The sequence below is a fragment of the Cyanistes caeruleus genome, chromosome 5 (genome assembly GCF_971803275.1).
Source record: "Cyanistes caeruleus chromosome 5, bCyaCae1.hap1.1, whole genome shotgun sequence".
NCBI classification, from domain to species: domain Eukaryota; kingdom Metazoa; phylum Chordata; class Aves; order Passeriformes; family Paridae; genus Cyanistes; species Cyanistes caeruleus.
Genome location: NC_141705.1, coordinates 41,810,268 through 41,828,078, shown reverse-complemented (window position 1 = coordinate 41,828,078; position 17,811 = coordinate 41,810,268). Strand labels below are relative to the sequence as shown.

At 37.5% G+C, this 17,811-nt stretch overlaps 1 protein-coding gene across 1 annotated transcript; it reads right to left on the bottom strand.

Moving 5' to 3' along the window:
- Positions 1-346: 346 nt before the first annotated feature.
- ASIC5 (acid sensing ion channel subunit family member 5) lies at positions 347-16,592 on the bottom strand. Its single transcript, XM_086890438.1, is given in 11 exon segments — positions 347-606; positions 1,222-1,313; positions 4,995-5,163; positions 7,215-7,271; positions 8,793-8,940; positions 9,486-9,635; positions 10,563-10,682; positions 11,835-11,959; positions 11,962-12,065; positions 14,045-14,384; positions 16,553-16,592. Coding segments are annotated over 11 exon segments (1,545 nt in total). The 3' UTR covers positions 347-406.
- Positions 16,593-17,811: the final 1,219 nt, after the last annotated feature.

The window sequence follows — 17,811 nt, the reverse complement described above, 5'->3', positions numbered from 1 at the left end:
CATTTTAAGAATAGCAATGCTCCATATTTATGGTAGTCAAGAAATTTCTGTGAGATAATTTGGCATGTCTATTACTTGTCATCACTCAAAACACAGAAGATAAAAACTGGGTCAGGAATGCTAAATTGTATCATATGTCAGCATCACTTGGTATGCTATTTTAAAAAAAAAGTTAATTTATTAAAATAAAAGTTAAAGATTACATTTTTCCTTTATATGAGAAGGAAAGTGAGACTTTGTGAAATGGACTGTTTGGAGTTACTTAGTACAGTTAAATAGTTTTAGGGGAAAGAAGGGAGGATATGGAGTGCGAAGAAGGGAGCAATGTAAAATATTGCTGTCTCCTTTGTATCTTAAAAAGAAAGGGAATTTGGAAAACCAGTTAGTTCCAGACTTCTACAAGCCACTAACATTCCTGTATTCCTCTCTTTTTTTCCTTATGTGTTGGTTGGTTGTGGGATGGATTGTTCCATTGAGGCATTTCAGGAGCTTTCAAAAGAAGAAAGATGCACATCCAACAGAAGTTAGTAAATATATACTCTAGCAGTTCTATGATTGTAATCATACTGGCACCACAAAACAATCCAAGCTGGCCACCTACATCAGCTGTAATAGAAGGAAATAAACATATGTCATCCAAAGCATCTGGTTTAGTCTAGCAAGCAAACAAAATCCTGCCAGGCTCGAGTGTTAAATAAATTCAATATACATAATCCATCACTTTAAGAAAACAGAATTAATATTCTTAAGAAGGTTTACTGAAGAAGACTAATGTGTTTTTGAAAATTCTAAGTAAAGCAAGTACAACACAAGACATGCTACTGTGAAACAGATGCTTAAAATATTTATTACTTCTATGCCTTTTTAGCTGCTCCCTTGCTTCTCATCCCCATGTTCTCTCTCCTCTCCAAATCCCCAAGATTGTGATAGAACTATAAGCTAGTGCCAAACTTAATTCTTCTTACTCTCAGCTGCTGTCCATACCTCAGCTTCTTTAATGGAATGACAGGAGACAGTATCAAAAATGACAGTGAGACAGATGGATTATTACTATTACGGTATAAAAATTATGGCTTCTTGTTCAGAAGCCCACACAGTTTTTTATTCAGGAAGTGAGAGAATTAAAAAAATGGGGGTATTTTGTTGTCTGGTGGTTTTTTTAAAAAATACTTATTTTTAGATTAATTATTAATCAATAATAAATATTAAGCATTCACTTACCAAGCAACTCAGAGATAGTCAAGGCCTTCTGCTGCTGTGTTATTTTGTAGCTCAGATCATGATATTTAATCTCAATACGCACAAGGTTCTGCCTAATGACAAATACACAGAGTTGATAGACAGTCAGGAGTGCTGTTCATTTTTACTAACATCTGTCAGCGTGGTCTGAGTTCAGGGAGAGGGATGGTGTCCTTTAGTGAAACATTAATGAGCATTATCAAAATCATAACATGACAGAAGGACAAGGCCCGAAGTCCTAATAACAACAGCAGTTTAGCAGGAGTAGATCTTCATTCTGTGTTGAAAAAGTAGCTCTATTTCTGTATTGTGGGATGGACTCATACTTTTCAAGGGTCACTGAGAGAAACTTGAGTGGAATTGTCAAGCAAAGTGTAGCCTACCACTCTTGATTATGTGCAACTGCATATTTAATTGTGCTTATTTCAATTGGCCTGTTCATGCAGAGCAGTGCTTGTCCTAAACTTGGATGTTCGATTCCACCTCCTGCTAGTAGCCTCACTTACCTAATTAGAGCCTTGTCTGCTGCAAAAGTGGAAGTAGGTAAATCTCAGTTGGAGCAAGACCTGTGTGATGATTGAGTAAAGAGCTTCTCTTTATGGTATCTTGTCTATAGAAAGGCTCTGCCTATATCCTAAATTGAATATAAAATAATGTGTTTGGAAGAAAATGGACACAAAAACTGATTGCACACATAATGTCAGTAGCTCAGTGTCCAAGTAGAGTATTTTGACCAGCACTGTTTAACATCTTGTTTAGTGGCATGGACAGTGGCACTGAGGGCTCCTTCAGCAAGTTTGTCGATGACACCAAGCTGTGTGGTTTGAGTGGCATGCTGGAGGGAAGGGATGCCATCCAGAGGGACCTGGACAGGCTTGAGAGGTGAGCCTGTGCGAACCTCACGTAGTCCAACAAAAACAGGTGCTGAGTACTGAACCTGGGTCAGGGCAAACACAAAACCAGGTTGAACAGAGACTAGAACGAGAGCAGCCCTAAGTGGAGGGACTTGGGGTGTTCACTGAGGAGAAGCTCAACACAAACCAGTAATGTGCATCTGCAGCCCTCAGAGTCTGCCTGGTCTTCATTGAAGGAAAAGTGACCATAAGTTTGAGGGAAGGCCCACAAGAGTGGAACAACTCAAGGGGCAGAACAAAACACCTGGAGTGTTTTGTCCAGCTCTGGGGCTCCCATCATAAAAAGGATGTAGAGAGAGTCCAGAGGAGACTATGAAGATGATCAGAGGGCTGGAGCACCTCACCTATGAGGACAGGCTGAGAGACTTGTGGCTGTTCTGCCTGGAGTAGAGAAGCCTCTGGAGAGAATTTATAGCAGCCTTCCAGTACCTAAAAGGGGCCTACAAAAACATGGAAAGTGACTTTTTACAAGGACATATAGGGATAGGACAAGGGGAAATGGCTTTCAACTGAAACAGGGTAGGTTCAGATTAGATACTGGGAAAAAGTCATTTTACTGTGAGAGGATGGTAAGGCACTGGAATAGATTTTCCAGAGAAGTTGTGGATGCCCCATCCCTAGGTTCAAGGCCAGGTAGCATGGGGCTTTGAGTAACCTGATGTAGAGGGTGGTACCCCTGCCCACAGGGACTGGAACCACATGATCATTAAGGTCCCTTCCAACTCAAACCATTCTATGATTCTTCAGAAGTGTTAACAGCTACAGGCTTTTTTGTTTGACAGTGACAATGATTAATTGACAATATTAATGAAAATGGAGTATTTTCAATACAAAATCATCCCTTCTATCTCTTTGGGTGCTAATTCTAAAACTCAGGTAGCACCAATGTATAAAAATAATCTTATTCTAGATTCTGTTAGTTAGGCTCCTGCCCTTGTAATGGATTTGCTAGCAGAACTATCCAATAAATATTTAACTTTTTCCTCCATACATCTTCAGAAATAAATACATCTCTATGTTTTATAGTTTGAAATGTGTACTCATTAATGTGTTGGCAGGATTCTTATTGGTTAAGGCCTGGTAACAGGGGAATGTCCTGTATGTTCCCTTGCTTAATTGAATAATTACTGAGTTGCGCATGATGTTTACAGACAATAAAATAATCAACAAAGATAAAATGTCCTCAAGGGATTAATATAGTTTGCATATAACAACAGGTTTAATTTGCATAATGCTCATTTGGAACAGACTTTTTAATAGGGCCTGTAGATAAAGAACAGGAGGTAATGGTTGTAAACTAAGAGAGGGTAGATTCAGGCTAGTTATAAGGAAGGCATTTTTTACAGCAAGGGTGGTGAAACACTGGAGCAGATTGCCTTGAGAGGTGGTGAATGACCCATGCCTGAAAACATTCAAGGTCAGCTTGGACTGGGCTCTGAGCAACCTGATATGGATGATGATGATGTCCCTGCTCATTGCAGGGGAGTTGGACTAGTTGACCATCACAGGTCCCATCCAACCCAACCATTATATGATTTGTATAATTCCTGTGAGTGTATAAAGTTATGCAAACATTTGCAGACTGATGGCTTCAAAAGTGAGAAAACCAAAGTCACTGAGATAATAAACAACTCATAGATATTTCATGAACCAAATTTTCTATAGTTGTTTATAAACATACTTTGATGTATATACTATGAGTTCATGCAGTGCCATCCTTAATACTCATTTGTACTGCTGGTATCTCTGGCTGTGAGTAAGAGGCAATTCAGTGTATGAAACTGTATTAAATTTCCTTTGACAACTATATCATATCTTTCTAGCAGAAATAATCTGGAAATAATTCAGTTTTTTGATATATGCTTGTGTTTGCGAGGAAGTCTGGCATCATTTTGTTATACCATAACAGCAAGGCATGTATGATCTATTAAAGCATAAGGAAGGACACATGGCATCTCTGAATTTGAAAAAGTATGCAGGTTAGGTCAGTATAGTACAGTACAGTACAGCATACTGAGCAACACAGCTCTATGCATAATGTAAGCCCTGTCACCTTTTCCTGTATAAAAGATATAGTCAGCAGTGCTCAGATGTTTTCACGCTACAAGGTATCTTCTGTTGGGTGGAGAACTACCTTCTTTGTCTTTGTAACGCTTTTAATCACACACAACCATCCTGTTTCGCTCTTCTGCTACCTCTTGAGAATTAATGAGGTACCCAAGATCTTCTAAATAACTTTTTTAATGTAAATGATGTTAAGGAATTCTACTAACAGTAGAAAATATTAAATCTGTGGCATTTCTGCTACAATAAAACCCAGTGTTCAGTACTTACAAATCTTCTTTTGGGAATAGGAGAAAAAGTTTATATAGCATCTGTTTGTGTTCATTGCCTTAATTTGTGGAATTGTGAAGATTTATCTTTAATGAATCTATTGTGAATAGATTTGATAACCTTGCTTTTTTTTTATTCCTAATTGAAACAGTGATAAAAAAACTTTCTAATAAGAGATTAGTGACAGAGAAGGGAATTGAGAATATTACTTTGTAATTGCATTATCTATTCTTTGTTATCCAGTCTTAGGTGTATCTGAGTGTATTATATACACATATATATATATATATGTATCTATGTGAATAATACATACATACATCAATATAGATATGAATTAGTATAAATCATAACCAGTTTTGTCCTCGAGTTTATGTTATCTCAAAGACAATGATAATAATACCACACATAAAGTATCTTTTTAAGGTCATATTTTCATGATACGCTCTGCTAGCATGGTTAAAAGGAATTGAGAATTTCTTTGTTGGACAAAGTGTTAAGCAAGATTACCTGATGTATTCTGGGCTTCTCTTCAGTTTAGTAGAAAAATATTTTATGGTTTTTTCTCCTCCAAGGTTTGAATAGGTGACAGTGGTAGGATAATCTGTTTCTTCACATGGGACAGGACAAGTAGAATTGTGTGTTCCTGCTGTACATAATCCTTTTATCTCTATCTCATCTGAAATTTCAGAATAAATAATTTATATAATATTTCTAAAAAAGCACACAGTTTAAAAACTTAACTAAATTATTTTTAACTGTCTTTGATAAATGTCTGTATTAATTATCCTAAGAAAAGTGGATACTTATCAGTTTTGAAGGATCAAATAAGTATTTGCAACTGTCATTTGGGAAACTGGTGCACAAAAGCAAGGGTTGAGATATTTTTCTCACTTTCTCCAAAGAAATACAGCACCTCTAAGTCCTTCTGCCTTCATTGGAGCTTTAATGTGCTTATTATTTCACATCCACAGTTAAACAAAAAGACAACAGAAGACTTGCTATGTTATTTGCTAGCTTTCTAATTAAATACTTAGGTGTGTATCCTTGATCTTCATGCCTTAGTGCCTTCCCAGCTCATTTCAGTGCACAGAAACAGCTTCCAGAGCAATTCCAAAAGTAGTTTGTTATCATCTGATAACTGTAAAAATCTTGGTAAGCTAAGTTCACTTTACTTGAACCCCTGCTTGCCATTTCAAAATTGGGCTCAAGACAGCTAAGAAGGCTTAGGGAAAGCTGTGTCTCTTCAAATAAGAGAAGTCATAACATTCTGCAGGTCTGGCTGCTCGTGAAAGTGGGGAACCATTTGTCTAACAAGGAATTACAGAAAGAATTACAGAAAATAATAATTACAGAGATCTGGGAAAGCTAGAGAAAAACAATGTGGATGAAAAACTGTGAGGCATAAATGTTTCCTAAATCATAAGCCATCACTGTGAGATGAGTACTGTAATCTCCTGCATGTGACAGAGGTTGTGTCTGTTTGCTCTGCTTGTGGGCTTCTCACTTCTGCAAAGCATAGAAGAGGAGATAACCTGTTAGGTGATTATTTAAAATACTCTCCAGAGATGCTAGGGTTTACAATTTTATTCTGGAGAGGCAGCCTCTAGAGCTCCTAAAATAATGCTCTTAGTAGGTCCTGCAGATACTGGATAATTGTTATCAGATGTCTTACCTCTCCTACACTATCAAAGGAGAATCAGTCCCTAAATGATATGCTGGGGACCACATATCTACAAACCTTCTGGGATCTAGCTCTGAATCCTGTCTATGCTTCAGAGGAATGTGGAGTCATTTTTGCTTATTGCTCTGTGGTTTCTTTGAAATTAAGTCACTGAATATTTATTAAAATAATATACATCTTCCCTCACGGCAGGCTTTTAAAGATCATGGCAATATAAGACTGTGAACTTAGTGGAATCCACTTCAAAACAGCTACAGGAAAAAAAAAAAGTAAATGTTCACAGTAGTAGATCTGGCCTGAATGTTGCATGCACCTTATTAAAAGAGTCTCCACACCAACTTCTGAGTCTACTAATCACTCAGAGAGAGTCACATTACACAATAGAAACCAAAGCAATTAAAAAGGAAAGTTTTCTGAAGTCCATTAAAGGTTACTTCTCAGATTACCATTTTAAGTATTTTCCAGTCTATTATGGTGACTTACAAATTTCATACCCACTGTGTGCAGATTTTTTGTTTGTGGAAAATAATTGCATTTGGAGTACTTTCAAAATTTGTAATTTACTTTAAAAAGGTAAAACCTTGAAGTCCAGTGATTTATGTTTTTACCAGTTAACAAACCTGCTATTACTGTGCTGCTCACTCTTCTTGCACAAAGAATAATACAACATTGGATCTAGAAGGATTCCATGAAGGTGTAAAAATGCTAGCCAGAGACTTGTTGATTGAAAACAGATTAGTTGGATGCTCTTCCATTTAAAACAATTTCTGATTGCTAAAATGAAATCTTCTATTAGTTTTTTAATACATACATACATACATACATATATATATATATATACACACACACACACGCACACACACTTATTTTTGAGTATTTTTGGTGTGGTCTGTTTTTTAATGGGCATATATATCATGCTCTGTCTGGTCTCTGTTTTCAGAATATTAAATTAACTTGGATGCACTCCATGTCAGAGTAGTTTCATTATTTTGGTTTAATTGATAGATATTTTCTACTATTTGCATGAATATGAAGTTATTACTTACAGACGGCTGGATAAACACATTTGTAAAATTTCAGCAAGTCACATTCTGTTCCATTTCCTAAAAATAAATAAAAATGTTTAGGAGCCTCAATTAACCATCTAACCCTTAGCTCTATTTGCACTAAACTGAAATGTAGTGTCATCAAAGGCTGCTCACCACTTCACGTTAATGATTACACAACTGAGAAATCAATTCAGTTTGGCACAGTGCAGTTGCCAACACCAGGAGGGGTACAGAGTGAAGACAACAGACCAAGCCAGAAGGCTGCTGTTGGAGCAAACACCTTCATTATGTGTAGCAGCCTGACCTGTCTTTAAGCTTGTGGCTCACTCTTTGTGTTAGCTTGCTGAAGACAGGAATTTCTGCTTTTCCTAGTGGAAATGAAAAAAAATCTCTGAAGTAAGGTAGATTTGATATGTGATCACATCCCATGTGTTTCTGCTGGAATTCTGAACTTCATGCAGGAGTTTTTTGGAGACCTAGGTAGTAAGATACTATGCTGAACTAGAGCAAAATTTTCAGATTTCAGGTGGCCTCAGTTTCACCCCATTTTAATTTTTTTTTTCCCTCACATGGAAATGTTGTGTGGCAGTTTACCACACAGTGCCAGGAGGCATTGCTCTCCTTTATCTGACTATCCTTGTATTAAGTTGTATAAAGCTGTCACCCCAGGCATGGGAGATCCTTAATTGCCTGGGCAGCCCCTTTTCCAAGACAGTTTGCAGAAGACTGCCAACTTCCTTTCCCAGGGGTTCTCAAACAAACAGGCTAGAGATTACACAATAATTGGTCTACTTTAGAAAGAGCATTCTGCCTTGCTTGAGCATATTTAAAAAATACAATGAGTCAGAAAGTGCAGGCTTTCTTGTGGCTTTGCTCGTGATCTAGTGGCTTTCTTGCCCACCATCTGTGAAAAAAGAGGTGCCAGAGCAGAGATTTGGGTTCCAACTCTTGCCTTAGGTGACAGTATTGTTGTTACATTTAAAGCTTAAAAGGTGTGAGAGTATAAACAGTGTTACTACTGCTTACGCTTTTAGAGTGATTAAGAAGCCTGGATACTTTAGGGGAGCATTACAGCATGCACATAGTGCTCCACACTTGAGGCTGGTTGGAAGGCTCCATACAGCTTTTTGGCTTTTGTAGAGCCTTTGCTGCTGCCAGACTCTTTCCATGGCTCATGTAGGAGTCCTCAGATTCTGTCTTCAAGCAAGCTCTTCTGCTGTGGTTGCTGAACACCTGCCTGCAAAGTTGTCTGGATTATGTATGAAAATATAAGCCTTCTTATGGATTTAGTCCCAGCTCCTTAGGAAGTCTGGTTGAAGACTACAGATCTGTCTCACACTTCTGAGGCATAATTGTTTCTTTCTATTTTTTGGACTGTATCCTAAGAACAGACAATGACACAGATGCTAGGTCTAGGCTTGACCAAATATCTTGCTTGTTTCCTTGGAATTTTAATTAATCTCAGCTGGAGATTTCCCTCAGATAATGTGCTCTATCTCCTTGGCTATTCAGTAACATGTGGTGTCTTCCAAGAAGATGATCAGTGTGTGGTATGATGATATTCCTGAGAAATACCTGGAAGAATGAATGGCAAACAGCCACACCAGTCCTGTATGTACCGGGCTTTGCATTCCAGCAAACATCCGTTAGTACTGTAAATCTTGTGGTACTGAAGCTTTATATCAGGCTTGCACTCTCCCCATGGGTATTCTTGGATAATTGACTGTAGGGTAATAATAACAAAAGATATCATTTTTTTGGGTCTTTTTTTAAACATAGGTATTGCTTTTTCACATTTTAAAGTGCTGCAGGAAGCCTGTTGAAGACATAAGCTGTAACATTGTGATTCAATTAGAGGCAATTACAGTTCATGCTCTTGGGATTAAAAACTCATCTCCCTTCTCTCACAGCAAAAGCAGGGCCTGATCAGACAGCTTAGTGCAAAGTGGTACTCTGCTCTGCTTCGATTCTGCTAGGAATGTGAGACCCCCTTAATGGTAACAGAATGTGTTGATAGGGGAATTCTGTGGTGTCCTTTTATCATTATCTGTCAATGAGGCTGTAAAGTTACAGGATAGAAGGGCTGGCTTTGATAGGGACAAATTAGGAAAACCAGTGATATCCTCCCCCAAACAACAGTAATTTAGTTTGTGTCTGGAGGCATAATAAATATTTTACATTCCAAAATGTCTAATTCATTGTCAGTGCTTCAGAAGAGAGCTAGAGAGAGAAAAAACACTACTCCCAGTTCATGGGCAAAGACCTCACCTTCAGCTGACGGATTGCGACCTGTGCGTGCATCCCCACTGGTGTCAGTAAACCTAAACCATCAAAACGTGGAAGCTCTTGGGGTGAATGGATAACAAAAGTTATTCCAGCATCAGTGTAACCAAGAGTAGGTTCGTCGGTGAATTTGTCCTGATACAAAAAGAATTAGTTTTGCTTACCATCTGAACCTTTAGCTATATTTATTTTGGTACTGTGCTATTTAGTAACATTTTTGACAATTTACAGGAAAGTATAGAAACAAACTGACTTGAATTTCCTTTGTTCATTACATCTGTGGGTTTCCTTCCAGTTGCTATGAACTTTAAACCTTTTTATTCTTTTCGGCATCCCCTAATTTTAAATACAATAAGTCATAGATGAGCATTTGCACATAACTTGGAGATTTGTTTCTTTCACTTGCCTCTACCCATCACATTTCAGCAAACTTTCCATTATTCTCTTCAGGACTTTTCATTCCTGACTCATAATTCCTAGAGAACAAAAACCAACTTCTAAGTTATTTATCAGTCTGGTAGCTTTCTTCCCTGTTCTCTCAAGGTGATATTCCCTGTTTTCTGCTTTTTGTTGGTCAAAGGCAATTCTAATGTCAGAAACAATTTACAGTGCAAAGACCAGGTCCTGGCTGTCACTGTGCTGCTGCAGCTGCTGTAACTAAAATTTGGTGCTACTTAGAAACTGGCACCAGTTGACCTTCCCTACTGGGCCTTTTATTAAAATGAACAGCTTGGAGAAAATTAAATTGCTTTTCTGATGACATGTTTCAGTTGTGGGTGAACAGTGCACGTATATGCTCACTCACAACCTTCTTCCCCTTAGCTGGGGACAGAGTCAATAATAATTCTGTCTTTTAAAATCTCTACTTGGGTCTTTCCTTTAAAACACCATTTCACCTGGAAATAGTCTTGATTTTGAATTTAGTGCATGAAATTCTGGAGGTCTGTGTAAACTCAATCAAACAAAAATCCCAAACCAAACAAAAAAAACCCAAAAAACCTCCTCCACTAATTTATAAGTTGGTACACGATTCATTGCTTATAAGCCTTAGGATAGTTGTACCTGCTGGACATCAAAAAGCAAATGTAAGCCTCTTCCAGACAAACTCACTCTTCTTGCTGAAAGATCATTGTGATTAAAAGTAAAGCAGTTTCCATATTCAGTGAAAACCTGTTCAAAATCCTTCAATAAAGGAAAATAGGGAAGAGTGAAATGAAAGAAAGAACACTTGCAGTTTACTTAGTTAATTACAATGCAAGAGAGGGACTTCTGGGGTTGTTGGGTTATTTTGTTTTATTTTTTCCTCCAAAGTGCTCAATATTACAATCAGAAAAGTGGTAATTGATGAAATATTCAAAAGTATTTCAGCCCTTTCTATAGGAAATGAAATTTAAAGAAAAAATTCACATTGTTTATTAATACTTATGAGTTGCTCAGAATAACTTAATGAGGTCCTGTGTTATTTCTATACTTGTTACATTATCTAGAAATTATATATTAAAAAATAACTTTTAAACTTTTTTCCATTATCTGCTTAGTGAAGACTTTTTCAAAATTAAATGTCATGTTACATATGAAAGTACAATATTTGCATTTTTTCCCAAAACCACCGCATAATTTAATATGGCTGTAACTCATTAAGCTTTAGTTTTAGTTCTTAGCACTATTGTCTTCCAGTTAAGAGAAGTCTCTAATGATGCCTAATTATAGGAACTATAGCATATCTAAAGGTTAAATTAAACTGAAAGGACATAGACCTGACTTCTTTGTTCACATTTTCTATTTAAGTTTAATTAAGGGAATTTCTTTATAGAAGAATTGAAATAAAAATGTCATCACCATACTCTTTGGCTGTTGTCCCAAATTCCAGAAGATGGGCTACTTTAATTTCAGTATTTAAAATTCCTGTGGACTCTGCATATAGCCAGTTACTCTGGCTGTCTGTATTCTTGACCTCAAGAGCAAAACTACAGAATCACATCATGCAAAAAACTTCTATCCATCTGTCCTTCATTATAGGTCACTCTTGGAAAGGGCTGTTAGATACATCCTGGAGGTATGACAGCTTTCAAAGGCTGCTGTCTGTGCAGAAGTGGCATTAGGCAGAGAGCAATTTAAACTGAAATCCCATCTCACAGCTCAGAGAGTCCAGCAGGCTGCCTCTGTAGTCAGTGGGAGAATGAGACCCTCAGGGTAATTTAGAGCATGGCTGTTGTTCTCTATTGTCTGACTAAAGGAACATAGGGGAGCAGCTGGCAAAACTAAATGTCTCACGAATAGGAATATATCCCCTTCCTCTCCATGCTACTGTTTGAATAAAATAAATATATTTACCTGTGGGTAACATGGCTTACCAAAAAAATCACATTCTAGCAATGTGCTGCTGTTCAGATAAAACCCATTTTTCCTTGTAAAGTCTTTGATGCTGAAGTTCTGGTTCCCAAAAAGGAAATCATTTACTCCTGGGAATATTTATCTTCCACAGCAAATTTTTGGAGAATTGAAGATACAATGTTCCAAATTAAAAAAATTACTTTCATGTTGCTCACTGCATGAGCTTGAAACCTGTCAGTGAGAAGAAGAAAAAATTGCTTGATATTCTGTAGTTATAGGACTGATCTCAAGGCTGCTCTTGACAAAACTGTGACACAATTTGCTCTCTGCTCATGAACTATAAGTGATTCTTGCCCTCCAGGTTGCAGTTTGATCTCTACAGCACGAATAAACAATATAGTCTCTATCTCTAGGAATGTATCTTCCATATCCGGAAACAGAAAATAGACGCCTTCCCATGGTTATTCTGGACAGTCATATAAGAAATGTTTCTATTGTGTGTGGTTGTTTATTAAACATTAAAAACCAAATCCCTTGAGTAGCTGAACCATTCATGTAAGCCAACAACCAAATTTGTAGAGCCGATGACAAGCTGAACAATTGCGTTTACATGTGGGAAACTAGCTGAGAGGAGCTGCCGTCCCTTTCAAAAAAAAAAGCTGTCTTCCTTAATTTGGAAAATTGAATTCTAAGCACATCTGCAGTATTCTCATGTACCTGCTTTACTAAGGCACTACACCTCACTGTAGACAGTGCATCTTCCCATGAGCTGATGGCATGGTGTTTTAAATTAAAGGTAATTTTTACTCCTTGAATCCACTTGAAAAGTCTCAAAAACGTGATGAGACTTTGGTGGCGCTTTCCTTACCTACAACATTGAAGTTCTTTACTGAAGTAAAGTCAGGCTTTACAGGAGTTATAAGCTTGAGGAGAGAATAAGCACAAATGAAACTAGAATTCCATGTTATTTAGAATTGACATTTTAAAAATGTATTTAAATGTATTAAAAAGTATTAAAATACATTTTAAAAAAATGTATTAATGTAACGTATTTGTGTAATAGATCTTAATTCCCCAGTTTAAGCAAGATTGGTAGAATCAGCTCTTCACAACTGCATTTGAGTCAAAAAATGAAGACAGAGGGAGGGAGTGCTGTGCCTCTTTGTCCTGCTAATGAAGAAACCCCAGTTAATAAAACCATGGGGGGAGGATAAGCACAGCGTGACTGGCAGATGGATATGGCACCAAACTGTTACTTAGATGGAAAAATGCCATGCTCAGTAGCTGACTGCCTACAGTGTGCTGCTGCTATCATTATAAGAAGCGAGACACGTTTATAACAGCCGGCTCCCTGCAACCAGAGGGACTTCTGCCTGCAGTGCACATTGTGTGGGATAATGCAGGGAAGCTTTATGCAGGTAATGGGAAGGTGGCATGGTAAGGCAGAACGACTCCAGGTCTTTGAGGCTTGGACTTCTGGCAGATTCTGCCAGGAAAAGGTAGAAAAGAAGAAAACTTACTATTTTTTGAGGGGAAAAAATGTGGATAAACTTTCTGTGTTTCTAAAACTGTTCCTAATTTATGTATTCACTCTAAAAATCAGGCCTCAATTTTATTAAATTATTTTTGAGGTGGCTGCACTGAATGTTGGCCACTGTCTTCAAATGTAGAAATCTCTAGTGCAATGCTTGCTTAGATACATGATTTCCAAGCAACCCAAATGCTTTCCTCCTGCAAAAACCCCAGACATCAGCTGGAGTTGTAAAGGCTGAGCGCCTCTGAAAAAAGAGTATCTGTTTTACCTAGGACTTTTACCTTTGCATGAGATTTATATTTAAAATCACTTGCTAATCTTGTCTTTTATTTTTAACTTGGATGTGGCTGATGGTTGTCCATTAGTTACACTGAAAAACAACACTCCGTACATAGAACACTAACACCAGATGAGTTTTCCTATTCCAACTTTGGTTGTGAAACTTAAAAATCATGTCATCTGAAGGAAGGGGAAGACTATAAAATCAGCCTCCCATTCTTGATTCTCATATTTTCATCTTCATTTAAGAATATCATGTGGTGGTATGGAAGACATGCCCCTCCCATAGCCATATTTTCCTTGGTTTATGTGATTTGTCCAAACAAGCTGTGGGACCTGACTGCTTTCAGATAAAGATGGTTGTGATGCAAGAGCAAACAGCAAACCTAATTTTTACCTGTTCAAGTTGCAGAAGGTCACAGCAGGGAATTTGATGTTTTCCACGTACTGAACCACCACTGTAGTTGTGGTTGGCCAGCTGAAGTAGTAGATGAAGCGGCTGCAGATCTGCCAAATAACAATGGCAAGGCAGCCTGCGATTATCAGCAGCCACAGCGCTCTGCGAGCCTTGCTCTGCCTGTGGATGATGTTATGCACGCCATGAAATGACGTGGATGAGGCAAACTCCTCATGATATTTCCTTCTGTCTTCCAAATCTGGCAGCAGTTTCTTTATTAAACACAATCGTATCTTTTCCAGTATTCCTGGACATGGAACAAAGTTAAAATTAAAAGAAAAAAAAGTAGCATTTAACCATCACTTAAAAAAGGAATCCATATAATTCTGATAATCAAAAGCAGATGTAAACTTTCCCTTTAATTGTAAATTCTCTCTTTAAGTAAAGAACTTGCTTCTGAGGATGGAAGAGTTGTGTGCTAAGAGATGAGCTCAGTGCTGCCCTGAGTACAGACAATGTCTTGAAGTATTTCAAGTCCAAAAATGTTTAAGCACTTAAATTTAAAAGAGTAGTTCCACTTCTGGGGGAAAGTTTGAATTTTGACATAGATCAGGGATCTAAAACCATAGGTTGCTGTGAGCCTACATGAAAAGTTAAATATCTTGTTTTTACAGTAACAACCCAATAAAGGACTGGTCCTTCACACATGCTCTGTCAAATAAGGTTAAAAATTAATGATACAGAATGATATGAAAGGGAATTTCACTCTTTCACTATTAAAATTTTCAGGATAAGACTTGGAAGGTTGCAGGTTAAAAAGAATATCTAATCGTTTAACTCATTTTTATAGGTTCATACTTGTCTGATTCCATAACTTTGAAATGGGATGGGTTTAGTTTTCATTTGTGCCATGTTTTCTATAAACTGATGTTAAAATAAACCAAAACAAACAACTTTAAACTCTAAGGGCTATAACAATAATGAAAGTAATTAATACCTGGAACTGCATCAACTTCCTTATGCTTAATGTTGAATAATCTTTTGGACATGGATTTAAACATCATTTTCTCTCCCAAAATACCCAAATAAGGGAAATTTCATGAGACCTTTTTTGTACTGGTCATAACTGGATCACTCTTTTTGCAAAGTGCTTCCTTTATGGATTGCTATGCACTCCTTTATTTTGGCATTAAGTCCATAAGAACAGTAAATCAATCAAGTTTGTGAGACAGTTATTAATATCTAAAAATGTATTATTTAAGTATTGCTTAAACTTAATACTTACTTATAAGTATTGCTGTTTAATAGCAATTAAATGCTTCCCTTCTTCTGTTTTTAACCAAAAATTAGGTTTAATAGTTTGCATGTGTGGTAGGAAGGGAATATAGCCTTTTTATGATTGACTCACTCGAGGCTGTTACAGCTGGGCAAAGGAACAAAGGGATGTAAGAGTCATCTGCCAGAGCCACATGAGCCACATTGTGACCACATCAGTACTCGGGGGTGTTTCTTTGGTCCACAGTCTCTGGACTGTGATAATGAAATCCCAGATGGTTCTGGATTTCAAAATGTTTCTGAAGGGAAAGAATTTAATTTATGTTGTTCTCTTAAGGGCTGTGTGAGACCTTTGATCAATGTTATGTAATTTACTATGACCTCATTTTATCATCAGACAGTTTTATGCTATAAAACCGTTCAGAAGTTTCTCTCCTGGCTCTAGTGGCTACTGGAGCCCACTGCAAGTCTGTTCAGCCATGTGTAGTTTTGTGCATTGTGCTGCAATGGAGAAGATTTCTGGTTTTGCTGTAGGCTTCTTTCTCACTAGCATGTGGGCAGAAAAAGAAAAAAAAGAGCAGAGGGAGAAGTACATTCCTAACATGTCTGCATCTGCTGTCTGTGGACTCCAACAAGAGATCACAGGCAAGTCAGAACATTTTCTCCAAGGATAGTGCTGTGAGTGTTTATTTCTCCTCTAAGCGATGTGCTAGGCATGACAATATCCATCATAAAAGTCCAGTGCCATCATAAAACACTACCTACCTTAATCAGCAGAGGTGTAACTTTGAATCTAAGCAAACATATAACTAAGTAGTATAGCAGCTCTTGTGCATAGCTAGTACAGTAAATAGTAGTAAGTAGAAATTATGTTTCACCTGAGGAAAAAATTAACAGTTTTGCTTTTAATGTGTAGGATTATCTAATAATACTGCTTTCCTTAGCACTACTATCTGAATGCCTTAAAGAATCCTTACCCTACTTCCAGATTTCTTTAGAAAATGCTATTTAACAATTGCCTAGTAAAAACTGTATTAGCTTTTTTCTAAATACACAGAGGACCAAAAGCTAAAGTCTTTTAAAATTTCTTAAGCATACCAATTTTTTTCTAGAAGCTTTTTTGAGCTCTCCCCTCTTTATTGTATTTTGAGAAGGTACATTATTGCTACTTTTGGGCAAGATGACAAAGAGAAAAGCTCTTGTTTAAGTACTCTAATATGCCTAGTCACGTACCTTTGGCATCTGATTGGATGACTCTCCTGAGCTGGTCCATGAGGCCGTGCTTATTTCAGTGAGGAAGGCATGGATAACAAGCTGCCTTACCACTGTGACCACTGCTAGGTAATGGCTTTTATAGAACACTAAATGGGAGGTGATTCTCGACAACACATGGGACTGGGTAATTTACCTGCCAGGGTTGCTATGTTTTGCCTTTTATTAACACAGTCTGCAATGTGAAGGAGAAGATAATTTTGATTGCAGGATCAGATGTACACATTTATATACATTTCCATTACTTATTATGCTAATAGTAATACAAGTGCACTTGTGTATTGCATTACCTTAGAAATTTATTTCATATATTTTCCTTTTGTTTTAGAAAGGCCAATTATCTTTGCTAATATACTGTGCTATTCAGAACTGAATAGCTTCTCTTGAAGCAAATAAGGAGCCCCTTCCTGGTCTGGAGGGTAGTAAATGTCTCTCACCAGGTTCCCCCCAGGAACAGGATGCAGTTCATCCACACTTTGAATAGCTGTCTTCATAGCAAGCTCCAGATTTCACGTTCTTGTGGACATTTCAGCAAAAATGAGCTATTATTCCTAAGAACTAACCCTGTAGGCAAGGATGAATATACATGCAGGGTCAGTCATTCCATCAAGGCCTTACAGAAAAGTGCAGAGGCTGCTTTTTTATTTTAAGTTTATTTCAAGAACTGAACATCTAATAAAAGTGAATAAAAATACTAGAAGATTCAAACCTGAGATGTACTTGATTAATGCTTTAGGAAAAAATAAGAAAAAAATCTCCTTCACATTCTCTTTCTGATCTCTTTGTTTCTTTCCCTCTGTTAGTAATTGTCCTGTTGGTTACCTACAGAGTTCTTGGGTTACCAGGTGTATCAGCTTGACTCCTTGGTGCCTCACTGGTTGGTTGCTATTTTCTGGCTGTGTATTTTCTGGCAACAAGGAAAAGCACTGAACTCCATTTAATTATTCCTAGCTGACAAGATTCTGTACTTTTTTGGAATTCCCAGATTTGTCACTGTTGCCTCACTGGTGGGACTCTGCTGGGGCAAGCTTTGCACAGCACTTGTGATGAGCAGTTTTTAAGCTCTGTTTGTAACGCGAGCCCAAGTGATGCCCCGCTGAGCAGTTTCCGAGCGCTGCAGATCCATTGACTCCTATTAATGCAAACCACTGTAATTCACAGAGCCCAGACAACACCTCTTGCCCAAGCTGCTTGAGTTCATAAAACAAATTATGTCAATC